At 37.4% G+C, this 13,273-nt stretch overlaps 3 protein-coding genes across 6 annotated transcripts in view; 2 read left to right on the plus strand and 1 right to left on the minus strand.

The window, feature by feature from the left end:
- The window catches only part of LOC125504459, a 13,611-nt gene extending 10,939 nt beyond the window's left edge, over positions 1-2,672 (minus strand). Inside the window, exon 1 of one of the 2 annotated variants that reach the window (XM_048666454.1) lies at positions 2,425-2,670. In XM_048666454.1, coding sequence (XP_048522411.1) covers positions 2,425-2,505 — 81 coding nt within the window. In that variant the 5' untranslated portion in view covers positions 2,506-2,670. Of the gene's footprint in view, positions 1-2,424 lie in introns of both variants that reach the window. The other variant, XM_048666453.1, reaches the window with a different exon arrangement.
- Positions 1-13,124, plus strand: part of LOC109545609 (Bardet-Biedl syndrome 1 protein homolog) — a 19,858-nt gene extending 6,734 nt beyond the window's left edge. The window contains exons 2-11 of one of the 3 annotated variants that reach the window (XM_019916393.2): positions 9,995-10,225; positions 10,768-11,030; positions 11,083-11,275; positions 11,330-11,546; positions 11,597-11,839; positions 11,897-12,125; positions 12,186-12,341; positions 12,393-12,520; positions 12,571-12,705; positions 12,767-13,124. In XM_019916393.2, coding sequence (XP_019771952.2) covers positions 10,215-10,225; positions 10,768-11,030; positions 11,083-11,275; positions 11,330-11,546; positions 11,597-11,839; positions 11,897-12,125; positions 12,186-12,341; positions 12,393-12,520; positions 12,571-12,705; positions 12,767-12,973 — 1,782 coding nt within the window. In that variant the 5' untranslated portion in view covers positions 9,995-10,214 and the 3' untranslated portion in view covers positions 12,974-13,124. The remainder of the gene's footprint in view (positions 1-9,994; positions 10,226-10,767; positions 11,031-11,082; positions 11,276-11,329; positions 11,547-11,596; positions 11,840-11,896; positions 12,126-12,185; positions 12,342-12,392; positions 12,521-12,570; positions 12,706-12,766) is intronic. The other 2 variants (XM_048666455.1, XM_048666457.1) reach the window with 2 other exon arrangements.
- Positions 1-13,273, plus strand: part of LOC109545456 (putative acyl-CoA-binding protein) — a 28,907-nt gene that overhangs the window by 14,097 nt on the left and 1,537 nt on the right. The gene's annotated exons all lie outside the window — the stretch shown is intronic.

Below are 13,273 nucleotides of genomic sequence, written 5' to 3' on the forward strand. Positions count from 1 at the left end.
AGTAAAACAAATGAACGCTAAAGAAAAGTGCTTCTTTTTGATCATCGCTTCTGTTCGCAAAATGGCACTTTTTGATTCATTCGAATAAAAAAACAGATTAACAGTTTGTAATGCATTTTATTACATCTTGCATCTTCAGAGTGGTGCTGCAAATTTTTGAATTAGATAGAATTAAAACAACGTAATGCAAACAGTGCAAATAAATCAAGTAAAATTAAAGCATAGGTAAAAAATGATTGCAAAAACATTGCGACTTTAAAGATAAGCTCGGCTTGATGGAATCAATGCAATTACCGTTGTAATAAATTGTCTCATGTCCGGACCCCGCCCAGATTGCCTTGAAAAAATTTTGCCAGAGAAAATTGGAAAGTATTTGCCGGCAGTAAATCGAAATTTTCACGTGGCAAGTTTCACGTGCTTGAAATTTCAGTTCAATTGCCAATAATTGCTAAATGTAGCAGGCACATTAGCGGCCGGGCAGGCACGTTTTCCGTGCTGAAACATGCACTGTTGAAGAATACGGTACTTAAAACTAGAGTTATGCATTTTAACGAACATATTTGCCTACTGAAAATGGAAATTACAATGATTGCTTGGGAAAAACACTGTTTCGCACACAGTTTAAATCCAGGGAATTGCTCTAAAGCTTCTGGAAAATACTAAAGAAACACTCGAAAAATTGAATGGGTTGCTCAACGCAGCGCCATTCTGAAGATGCAAGCCGCTTGTGATTGCAAAACGTCCCAAAACCCTGAAAAACTCGCCAGTTTTCAATCGAAACTGCATCAGTAACAATTGAATGAGCCAATAGAAGACGAAATAGTTGCATGTTTATTCCATAAATGATGGGCTTCCTGCCAAGTGTTCTCAGTTATTATGTGCTGAAGATAAGCTGATAACGATTTGCAATCGAACTCCTCTCACACCTGCAGAAGTTCGACAGGATATGAGAATATGGCAGCGCACCAAACTGAACCAACAAACAATGCTTGTTTTAGTTTTGAAAATGTCGCAACCTATCGCATACTAATAACTGTTGGCTGTTAATTTTCAATTATTTATCGAGTTATTGTTTGCCACAAGGCCATTTGTTGCGAACGTGTTCAATGTACTAATGTTTCCAGTTTACAGGGGCTTTGTTTTCCCAATTCTTTCTCTGTGACAATGCGGTCGCTTTAGTTAATGGCAGGCGAATTGTTGCAAAATTTCCCAGTAAAAGGTTGAAAAGTCGCGGAAGTTCAAGATGATTCAATTGATGATGATGATGATGATGTAGCCTGAAAACCCAGTTAGCTAATGTCTTCTGGTAACATATTCCAGGTGCCACCTTTGCGCCTATTGCGAAACATCAATAAATCGTTGTCTTTACCACAGAGGTCAAGTGTTTGTCCATTGGGTTTCCACAAACTATGCATTCATGGTTTTGCGAAACTTTAGGGAAAAAGATAAAAAATCCACGATTGTCTGTTTAATTGGGTAAAGTACGAAAACAAGTGTCGTGAAACATGTCTGTAAGTACTGTTAGCTGGGTTATTTACCTACATTGTAGAAGGTCGTAAATTTAGCGAAATGTAGTATGCATGTTGAGTAATTTGGATGTTTTGTATGTTTTCAACTGTGTTCACTTTGGAATTTGGTATTATTAGATTTTTATTTGGTTGAAAACAATCTGGGAACATGTGGATTGACTTGTTGATAAGGAAAATCCCCGCATCTTTTTGAAAATTATAATTTTTGCTAGTTTTGCAAATTTTTGCTTCGGGTTTTTTGGAGGCTACGAATTGCTGATGAAGTTTTATTAGCCAAATACAGTTTTTATCTGCTGGAGACAAGCGCTTTTGAACGTCGACCATTCCTTAAATCGTCACATTTTTGCTTCTAACTCTTTAAATGTTAGAAATTTCTGATAAGACCTGATGGAAAAAGCGACTTTAAGAGACCGACCAGTTTTAAAACATTTGAGGATTTTTGTGGGTCAAACCCCCATCTTTAATTTTAAAAAGTTTTCTATAAATTTTTTTCCGGAGATTTCGGGATCTTTATGATGAAAAATGTGGGGCTCCTCTATTTTAAGAGGAGATTTTCCAAAAACGTGGGTCTTGACTCTTGAGACGCTCTAAATCCGAAAGTCAGAAAGTGATTTGAGTTCTAAAAAATGAATCTTTAGGAAAATTGAGGCCCCTCTTAAAGAAGCTTTTTTCGATTAGTGCCGTTCGTGTAACTTTTCTGAGAAAATTAAGTGAAAACTGGAACATTCGGAAAACAGTGAATTTAACCGCATAAAATGACTGAAATTTATCAGATCGAAAAACGAAAACTTTATTTTACACTTTCCAGCAAAAAAATTACTGTTCTTAAGCATAATTAGTTAACAATTCCATAGCAGATTAGGTGCTTGTCTGGTGTAAAAACGTACACACTTACCATGATATACAGAAGCAACGACACGAGTAAAAGCACGATAAATTGTTCGCAATTTTCCCAAGATAACTCCAATCTAATCATTGAGATCGAAACAGTGTTTAAATGCGAATTATGGAGGGAAATCAGCGAATTTCGAGGGCAATTGAATGGAACTGCATTTAAAAATCGAAAACTGCATCAACTTCTATTGTATGCACTGATAAGCAAACCGACTGGTATTTAGTCGACGACACCAAAACCACAAATGCCACATAAACTATGTATAAAAGCATGCTTTAGTTCGTACATGTCTATTTTCCATAATATGCAGAAACAGTTACAAGAGCATGGAAAAAACGTGCAAGTGGCTGTTATAACTGGAATTATTATTCTGAGTTTTTTCTGCTACTGGGACAGGCTAATTATGCGCTATGCTAAATTGCTTATGGTTCAGAGTAGAGCGCGGATAACTTGAACCTTGCACATGCCGGGATGGGTCTCATTAATTCCCAAGATGTTCTCAACAATAATAAAGTCCGAAGAGTGAAACGATCCTTTTTAGCAGCCGCACAAAGGTTAAACAGCTGGAACTGTTTCAAAATGTTTGCTTGAGGCAAATAAACGCACTTTTGATCAATTCGTATCCACTAAAAGACTGGTGGAAATTATGTCGTTTCAAAGGACACCAAAAGGTTTTGAGAGCATCTTTCTGATTTATTTTTTTTACATCAAAATTCCAATTTTTTTATTAAACCCAAACTATGTAAACCCGGAATATAAAATTAACGATTCGATTATCGGGGGTAATGGCACAAGTGCTTCAAAATTACCGATAATTTTGCATGAAAGCTTGTTGTTTAAAAACTGCAGTTTTTACAAGACAACAAGCTCGAATGCAAAATTATCTGTTTATTTTTATGCACGAGTGTAATTTTTATGAATATTTCCTGAGTAAACAAAGTTAATGTGGATTAATTGTATTTCTATTATATTTTAATACACTTTTAATTTTATTACTTATGTTTATTAAATATAATTTGAATATGTTCCTCAGGAAGACATTTGATGTCTAATTCAACATGAAGACACCAAAAATATTTTTCGTAAACAATGCAATTATCGTTAAGTGATAATTGCACACTGTGCAATTACCGCTGTAATTTTTCGATAATTGCAGACTTCAAACGGGCAGATTATCATACGAAGGAAATATTCATGTTAAATGCATGTCTAAATATACATACTCAAGCGGGATTGTTTGTTCTAAGTTTCTACGATTATCATTTTCTGTTCATTGTGCTTATTTATCAGTTTAATGTATATTAGTTGTGCAAATAATCCGAAGCTTTGGTTTAGAATGCGCACCGGAAGTACACATTGCAACCAGTTGAATGCAACTTCATCACTTTCTCGACCTTATTTGCTTAAATAATTCAGTAGACCAGCAAAATCGTAGTTTTTGGCACCAACTTTCACTAAGGTTTTCCTGGATCAAACCCTCTAAAAAACGCCAATTTTCTTATTAAAAATAATTGTTATTGCTGAGAAAATGTGCCAATCGTTGGCAATATCACGTGGTACAATTACCGTTTATCGACATAAATAAATACGCAGTTCGGTAAGCTAATTTACATACCTTCGTTTATCATTTTCTGCAAGCCAACATGACGTGGGCACTTTCCCAAAAAAATAATTCATAGGCAGATGAAGAGCTCTTAATTGAACAATCATCATCGATCGTTAGAAATAACCAATGAAAGTATAAGTTTTCAAGGTTTTCACATGGAATGTTTTATTAGCAACGTTTTTCTTTCTCTTTGGTAAATAATCATCAGATTTCCAAGGCCATGAGAGACTAATTACGGTATTTTATGACAGATTGCTTATATTCTTGGTAATCCACACGATTGGTAAAAGTTTTCTGGATAAAGAGCGGCATTTTTCAATAAGTCTTTCGCCTGAGTCTCAAAGAATCACCGATTTTAGGAAAAGGAAAAAATCAGTTTTTTCCCATTTAGTAGTAGACAAAAATTTCTACTTTTTCTTAATCGAATTTTCTGTCCAGATGCTGTTAGTTACAGGGGGTTTTTCAAGTTGCGCTTTTAGTGTGTGCAAAAGTTTTCAGTGCGATTTCTTCTTTTTTTTTGTTTAATTCTTTAACAAATTGCTTGATTGAAATCGATAGGATTTCCTGCAATCCTCATTTGAAGTGTTTATTTTGCAAATTTTCCATTTTAACTTGCCAAAGCATTCATTCGAAGGTTTCTTCTTTATAATTCGCTTCATTCTTTCCGCTTGAATTGCATTTCTGTTTAATTTCAGGTGCCTAAAAGTTTGGGTAGCAATTTTTCAAAAGCATCTTCTTCATTTAAAAAAAATGTTGGTTGCAGTGCTTGCGAATCGCATTGTCTATCAATGTGTTTTAATTTCCCTGAAGTATGTTGAAATGTTCTATCAAGTCTAGAAAATGTGTGAACTTGTCTTTATCAATTTTCAATTGTTAAATGTAATGCATTGCAAAAGCCATTAGTTTTATCTAAAGCATATTGAATTTTATCGTTTGGCCCGGACACCGTTCACATTCGCATAAAGCTGAAAGTTGATAGTTTAAACTGAAAGGAAGAACTTTTAAAAATCATTTAAAATATCGGAATGTGAATCATTTTACTTCCACAAAACCCTGCAATTATCAAAACAATAAAATTCGTCATTTATGTTCCCAGAAAAACCGTTTAAGCGAACGGCTGAGATAAATGCGGGCTTCCACCCTCTACTCTACACCACTGAGTTKYGTTGCAAAGTTKTTCGCCTTGCACAACTTTTATGTGCCGATGATTTTCATGAATACAGAACGCGAAATATCGAAAACGAAAATACCCTTGCGTACGTTTCGCAATCATTTGCCTGATGAAATACATTTTAAACAGCTTTAAAAGTAGGACAGTTGCGGCTGATCGTTTGCTATGTACACAAAAGCGTTAATTGGCAACGAAATGATAAGTGGTAAAATTATAGTTAAATTCTGTGAAATGGTTGTCTCTGAAGATGCCAACCATGCGCGCTAGCGAAACGTCAGGACCGAATTTTCATCGACAGCGGGCTAAAAAACCTTTACCATGTAGCTTTCTTTGTAAAATTTCACATTGGATTACAATTATGCGTTTATGGAATGGTTATAGAAATAAGTTTTGTCCTGACGTTTCGCTAGAACGAATTCTCATTCTTCATTCAAATCTTCATTGAAATGAATGAAATCAAAATTATTTTTTCATTCAGCAACGCAGCTGGCATCGGTTTTCTCTCTCGCGCGTATGGGAGTTTATAGAAGCGGCACGACGGCCAGTGCGTGACTACGTTCCAAACTGATCCCTTTGCGACTTAAAATATCTCTAGAAAAAAAATTTTCGTTTCGAAAAAAAGTTTCGAATTGCATTTTATGGTATTGGACAAAAGTCTTTAGAATCAAATTTCGTTGACGACGGCAGGCTGAAGCGCATTTTTCGATATTCGCTCGAGAACGATTTTTGCTTTGATTGCGACGAACTGAAACAATTTCGTCTTAAGTAACTGAATAAAGTTGCTTTATTTAATGGGCCCAAAAAAGCTAATTTGATGTTTTACCGATTAGCGACGTTAATCTTGGATAAGCAACGATTTGCTTCAGGTTTTTTCAACAATTTAATCAATGCAATTGCTACACCCGCAAGTTGCCGTACTCATCAGACACGAACAATTAAAGCGGCTTGTTTCCCATAATCTATGAAATTTGTTATGATATTCCGCTTTCATTTCTAATTAGACCCTTACATAATTTGCTTTGCTTCCTGGTCGGTTTGAGTGAATATTGAATCAATTTGACATTGGGGCAATTATTTTCATTTTTATCTGGACCAACGTAGGTTTTAACTGGTTGTCTTTTGCAGTCTGGTTAGGAGATATCTTAATTATTATTATCTTTATGCGGCGTTTGTGGGTGTGTGTCCTTCCTACTTTTTACAGTTGCAAATTCCACGCTGCTCTTTCAATCCGGTGTTTATTTCATCCGATTAAACCTGTTTGAAAACGGAAATATCGTTTGTAATATACAGATTTTGATGATTTTAGACTTTCGTTTGGGGATTCAGAGAAAATGTGCGTTTTTTCAACCAACCGTTGATCCAGAATTCAGAAGTTTTCTTAAGCCAGCACATATTTTCAGGATGTTTCTTCAATTTCTTCCTATTTGGTTTAATTCTTCAATATTGTGTGTTGCTAGTGCAAGTTGGAAACTCGATTTCCCGTTTCGTCGACGACCATCAGACATTTTTCAGAAAATAAAATACGTTCTTAAAATTGGTTTGAAACAAACAAACAACAAACAAAGATTAGAAATTAAAAAATGTGAAATTTCAGCAGCATTTTTGTTTAAATCTCCGTACAAGCTACCTTTTGTCATTATGGTAGTTTAGTCGTTAGAATTTCAACCAATCAAGTGTTTATGGTCGTGTTGAATAATTATTGTCTTCAACAATCAACATTCTTCCAGTTAATCTTGATGGGACTGAAAAAGTCTGTAAGAAAAATTAAAAACCGCATTAAAACCTCATTAAAAGTTTGTAGTGAAAGTGCTGCTTAGATGTCGAAGATAACTGAGGCAAAAAGCGGCGAATAAAAAGCATTTTACGCATTTACATTACTTTCAAATTGGTTCGATTTCCATGTAATTGCGTTTGCAATTTTTCGGTTACTTGTAGAGCGAAGGAAAAAAAGCATAGAAGGTACTAATTGGATCTGCGAAGTGAAGCGCAGTGCCGATCATCGACAGTACCTATTATTTTAAAATTAATTGTAGGCTTTTGGGTCGGTTTATATTCTCGAAATTGAGGCTGCAAGTGAACGCAACTTCGGTTAAATGAAGCAACAACACTCACGTTTTACGTTCTAATTGAAGGTGGTTTTTTGTCAATGTAATTGACGATTTTTTTTTTAGAATTTTAGAATTGAAACGTGTAATTTTCACACTACTTTCTTACAAATTACCCTGTTAAAATGATTATATCTGAAGGAAAACCAGTAGTGTTTGAGTAACGGTTTTGGAATCATCAGTTTGGCAAAGTCCAGATAATATGAATAATGAGGACTTTTTAGTGCAAAGAAAAGTGTGCGACTTAAATGTGCTAAATCCACACTAATTAATCGGTCATCCAGTATATAATTCACCTTTTCTTATCTAAATCAATGTATTCCTACATGTCCTCGAAGTGCACGCACTGTCAACGAAAAATCGTCACATTGTTCCCATTCAAAATCAAAACTCTTTTGAACTTTGACCACTCGTTTAACGTTGATGACTGTTTGTCCGTTGATCATCCACTATCCAAAACCAACAATCGTCTATCACTTAATCAAACAAATCGTTATGTTTACAACCGAGTTTAATTCAACAATTAAGCGAGTTGGCAGTGGCGAATTTGTTGTTAATCGCGCATGGTACTGGGGTACTGTTGGGTACCGCTCAAAATAGTACCTTACCGCTACATAGTTGGTTGGGTGCTCGTTTTTCTTCGGGATCTTCCGAGCGACCGGTTCATTTGCTTCAACCGCCATCGTCGATTAACATTCCAATGGGAGATTGATTATTTCCAACTTTTAGTCTGGGCGATAATCAGGTACTGGTGGTACCAAACAGCAAAGAATCTTCAGCTTCAAGTAGTTTGAAATAGCGAAACTGTTGCGGGAGCTGCAAGATCAGGTTACGACAATTTTGGGAAATTTTTCAAATCACGCGCACTTTTAGCGCCGTTTCGCTGCTGTGCAAGCGCTGGTTCAAAACTTTGCCGTTTGAATGTTTGCGCAGCTCGAGATTCAGCGAGAAAACTTGACTCTACGTCTGCTGCAAGTTTGAAATTTTTCCGGAGCCCAATAGAATTTTGGAATTTTCCAAGTAATCCGCACTTTGAGCTCTCTATTGGCAGGCTCTGGTTGAAGAATTCACTGTTTGGCTCTTGCTGCAGATAGAGGGCTAAAGTTTTTTCTGAAACTGAAGCAAAACCAACTCAACCTGCGAAGACTTTGGTAATTTTTCAAAAATCGCACACTTTTAGGTGTCTTTTGCTGCTGTGTAGGCTCTGTTTCAAAACCTCGCCATTTGGCTCTTTACACAGATAGAATGCTAATATTTTCTCTGAACATAGAGCAGACTTGACTCTAGATTTGATGCTAGTTATTATGTTGGGTGACTGACGGAATCTTAGAAAATGTTTAAAAATCGCACACTTTTAACTCTGTTTTGCCTCTGCGCAGGCTCTATTTCTATTTCTTCTTTCTTGTAGTTTGGCTCTTTTTATAGATAGTGCGCTAGAAAGTTTTCTGGATACAGAGCAAACCCCACTCTAAATGTGGTGCAAGTTTGACTTTTTTCAAGATTCTTCAAGAAAACTTAATTTTTCAAAAATCGCGCACAATCGGCTCTTTGAATTTTTCAATCTCTCTCGAGTTTGAATTTTTCAAATAATTCGCACTTGGAACTCTCTAGCGATGTGCAGGCTCTGATTCACAAATTCACTGTTTCGCTATTGCGGCAGATAAGAGCGCTAACATTTTTTCTAGAAATCAAACAAATCCGACTCTATATCTGGTGCAAGCGTGAAGTTTTTCTGAAGCCTGCGACGACTTTCGTAATTTTTAAAAATAAGCACACTTTTAGCTTTCTTTTCCTGCTGTTTAAAAACGGTGCCTGAGGGAGTTTTAGAAATTTTTCAAAAATCGCTCACTTTTGACTCTCTCACTCAGGCTCTATTTCAAAACTTCGTAGTTTGCAGTTTACTGCTCTTTCCGCAGATAGTGAGTTGGAAAGTTTTTCTGAACATAGGGCAAACCAGGATTTTTTTTGGAATTTCTCAAAAACCCTCAGTTTTATCTCGTCTTTGCCGCCGAGAATTGAACAAAAAAAGCGAAACAATTTGCAACGTATTTTAATAATTTTGCTGTTGATAAAAAATTTCACTATAGCGTTCTTGCTGGCGCCTTCAGAGTTATGCTGCGCGGAGCAAACCATCTCTGATGATGTACGCCACCCGTGCTTGCGAAACGTCAGGAACAATTTCTTTTTCACGAAAAACTCATCGGTTTCGCGCGATGGGTACCAACGTTTAACTCTCTGGATCATTCGATTGGAGTTTAAAGCTCAACTTTAAGCTCAAATTTTCGGGCGAATATTGGCTTTGATTTTGTGAATGAAGGAGCGTGACATGCATTATCAATGAAAGCTTTACTGCTAAATACTCAGCCCAAATCCTCAAAAATAAGGCCACTTGAGTCATGAAATCGTACATTGATTCACTCTGTGGTATTTCAGCATCCGGTTGATGTATGTGCTTATTGGCTCGTTCCTATCTATACGGTTTCGGTGTTAAACATTATACTTGTCCTGTAGTCCGGAAGAAATGTGGATTTTTTTACGGATTTATGCCAATATTTGTATTTTTGTTTAAGCCACTTGCGCGTTGTTTTCACTCGCTTTTACGATGAGAAATGATCTTTTTCCAACAACTCTAAATTTGGAGCGAAATACCCCAAAAAATGTGTAATTTTCTGTTTGTAATTAAATTAGAACCGAGAAGACTTACGAAGATGAAAGCGCAAAAAATGTATTTTTGATAGCGCGGATTTGAACGTATTCAAGTTTCCTGCAGTGGAACTGGGGGATATTCAAATTATTCCTGCAACCCTGGTAAATGAATGATTTTTTAAATGCACAGGGCGCATGAATCCTCAAATCGGGTAGCAACGAGTGTACAAACAAAAAGTATTTAGTGTTTTTAGAGGCCAACATGAGTAGAGGGTAAGTTAGAATGATTTTATTTTATAAGATTGAAATTGTGTTATAAAGCGTACATTTTATAATTGTATGAAGTTTTGTACTGCTAAGGGTTTTTTCCAATAAAAATGGCTTTTAACTCAATGATTGCAACTCATCTATAGATTTTGGTAAATGATCCAACAATTGATCGGTACAAGGCATGCACAGGCTGAATTTTAAAAAAGTAGCGCAAATTAACAAATATGTATATTTGGTCTGACTTTTTTGCAATTTTTGCAGCTTTAGCTATGGAAGCAACATGCAAATTAAAACCTTTTACAACCGTTCACTCTGTTAAAAAGAACCGTTTGTGCAGATCGTTGGAATAGTATTTTCCCGATTCAATTCGGTTTTTAATAAACATTTGCATATTTACTTTTACGTCCAACTTGAGTTGTTTATTTGAAAATTCTAATAATTGAAGGTCGTTGTTGGCCTTGTGCTCATCTCTTTTCCATGACGCCCTAAAGACCCGAAAACGCTCCATTTCGTTTGATAATCTTTCTTTTTATTGAAATTTTCAGAGAGTTGGGAATTTCACGATGGCTAGAAGCCCACACAGATCGCAGCGCAGGCTTAACAACGTTACCAGGAAACATGGTTCTTGCAGATGTAGCAGGAACCGGCGACTATCACTTGGTTCTTACCGATTTGAAGTTCAACCAAGACACCAAATGCCGGCTGAAGGTTTACAAAGGAACGTTGCTGGTTTCTGATCAACCCTTGCCGGATATTCCCAGTTCTGTAGTGAGTTTTTATGCTGATCAATTAGAGCCGAGAATACCCGGTAAGGTAAACATTAATTAATGGAGTGGATCAGGTAAAATCAGTCTGCATAGTTGTGGCTGTGGCATGCGGATCGGAACTGTTTGCCTACAAGAATCTGAAGCCTTTTTACAAGTTTCGCGTGCCGTTTTGCCCCCTTGTTGATGAGGAGGCCGGCGTTTGGACTGAAGTGACCAACAGCGAGAGTTTTGGGGCAGACAAACTAAATGCCTTAAAGGCCATTCCGTATGCAAGTTTAAGTGCCAGGTGAATATGGGTTTATTTAACCCCCCGAAAATAGCTGAAAAACTGCAATTTCAGATCGCAATATATTTTGAACCAGACTTCCCCAATCCTCGTGGAGGAATTGCTGCGCAAATGTGGCAAAACCATGCCAACTAAGGAGAATATAATCACTTGTATGGCTTCAATGGCACGCAGCTCCAGAGATAGAAGAGCGATAGCTTGTCCTATCATAGCCACTGAGTTTGGCAGCATTTTCGTTCTAGATCCGCAGAATTTCGCCATTCTTCACCAAGTAGGGCCTGCACCATATCATCCAGCGTTTGCAGGATTTTCGCTTTGCAGGCCAACACCTGCAACGTCAAAGCAACCCCCTTCATCATAAAAAGCACCGGGTTGTTCGATGTGGAGTTTCGGTTGCTGATCGCGACCAGAGAAGGGCACATTTGCCTCCTAAGAAAAGGCTGGCTGGAAGGAAAGTGCCTCATCCAACTCACTTCAGATATAGTCGACATGGTGGCGGTGCCGGGGGACAATTTTGTAATTGTGGCCACTTCCGATAAGGCTTTGCATTGCTATTCAAAAAAGGCTAGAAACCAGGAAAACCGCGGTCGAATCGCTGCTTTATTGGAAGTGATTTTCTAGGGCCAGCGACTTTGGTCTACAACTACAGCAAACCTTGTAACTTGCATGAGTTTGGTTCCTTTGGAGCACATCAGCACTTGCATGGTGGCCATCGGGCTGAAGAACGGCTCTATTCAGCTCTACCAAGGCAGGCAACCAGTGGATTTTACTTCCGTGGCCGATTCCCCATCGGTTATTACATTCGGGCAGTTGGGACAAGAGGAACATGTTATGGTAGTTATTACAATAGGTACAACAGAACAGAGTCTTGCTTGCGTACGCAAGCAAGATGAGGAAATGCTGCTTTTAGGGGGGTCGATCAGCTTCAAAATTCTTAAACGGACCGCGGATTTTTCCTCGAAAGTACAAGAGAACTCCCCGATGTTGCAATCGAGGCCGCTGCCATTGCCTAAGAGAAGCAAGCTGTTTTTGGAGCAGAGCATTCGCGAGAGAAAGAATGCCTTAGGTAGGAAAGGCTGGAGTGTTTCTTCTAGAAGCTGGCTGTTTTTTTTCTTAGAGATCCATCAGACGTTCCAGCAAGACCTAATAAGACTGCGCCTGTCGGCAGCCAGAGCGCTGGTTCAAAATCTCAGCGATCAGTCGGGAATCGGCAATGAAAAGGAGCAGCTCAAGTTGTCAGCGCAGGCAAGGGTTGGTTTAATTTTGAAAAAATCGGGAAAACCTTTAGGTTCCAGGTGTTGGGGCTTGGGCCCAAATTTACCGTTATACTTAGTCTGGAGAACATCAATCCCAATAACCCGTTGGTTGGTTTGTGTGTGACTTTTCATGTGAATCCTTTATATTATGTACTGTCTTTATATGCTGCGAAGGTAAGTGTAATGCGCTTAGGTTCTCGACTTTAGGAAGGGTTTTAGATGCGCTCTCCTTCAGGTGCCTTTGATACCTCCGAGTTTGTCGTATAAGCTGGAAACCAAAGTGGAAGAAGTGATTAAGGAAGGTGTGGAAAGTGATGACTTACCAGTGGGAGGAGAAAAGGGAAATTGCAAAGTAATCCGGGTTTTTGTCACGAGGGAGCTAATGCCTGTACCAGTGCTGGCTGCCACCATAAACATGCCGCCTACTGAACTGATTGTTTAATTAAAATTTGGTTGCAAAAATCTGCGTTGATTCTTCCTTAAGCTGAGTTTTTGGCAAGTTACTTTACACCTGCAGCACACAAATATTACAGTAATATTTTTTTGCAATATTTAATATAGGTTGAAGCGACAGATTCTTGAATATTATAACAATATTTCTTTGACATTTAAATCAGATATTTAAGAAACATTATTTAAAAATATATATTTTACATTTAAATCAGATATTTACGAAATATTTTTTTGCAATATTTAATATAGGTTGACGCGACAGATTCTTATATATTATAAAAATATTTCT

The sequence above is a fragment of the Dendroctonus ponderosae genome, unplaced genomic scaffold (assembly GCF_020466585.1).
Source record: "Dendroctonus ponderosae isolate FM_Combo_2020 unplaced genomic scaffold, Dpon_F_20191213v2 Dpon_F_20191213_5, whole genome shotgun sequence".
In the NCBI taxonomy this organism is placed as follows: Eukaryota; Metazoa; Arthropoda; class Insecta; order Coleoptera; family Curculionidae; genus Dendroctonus; species Dendroctonus ponderosae.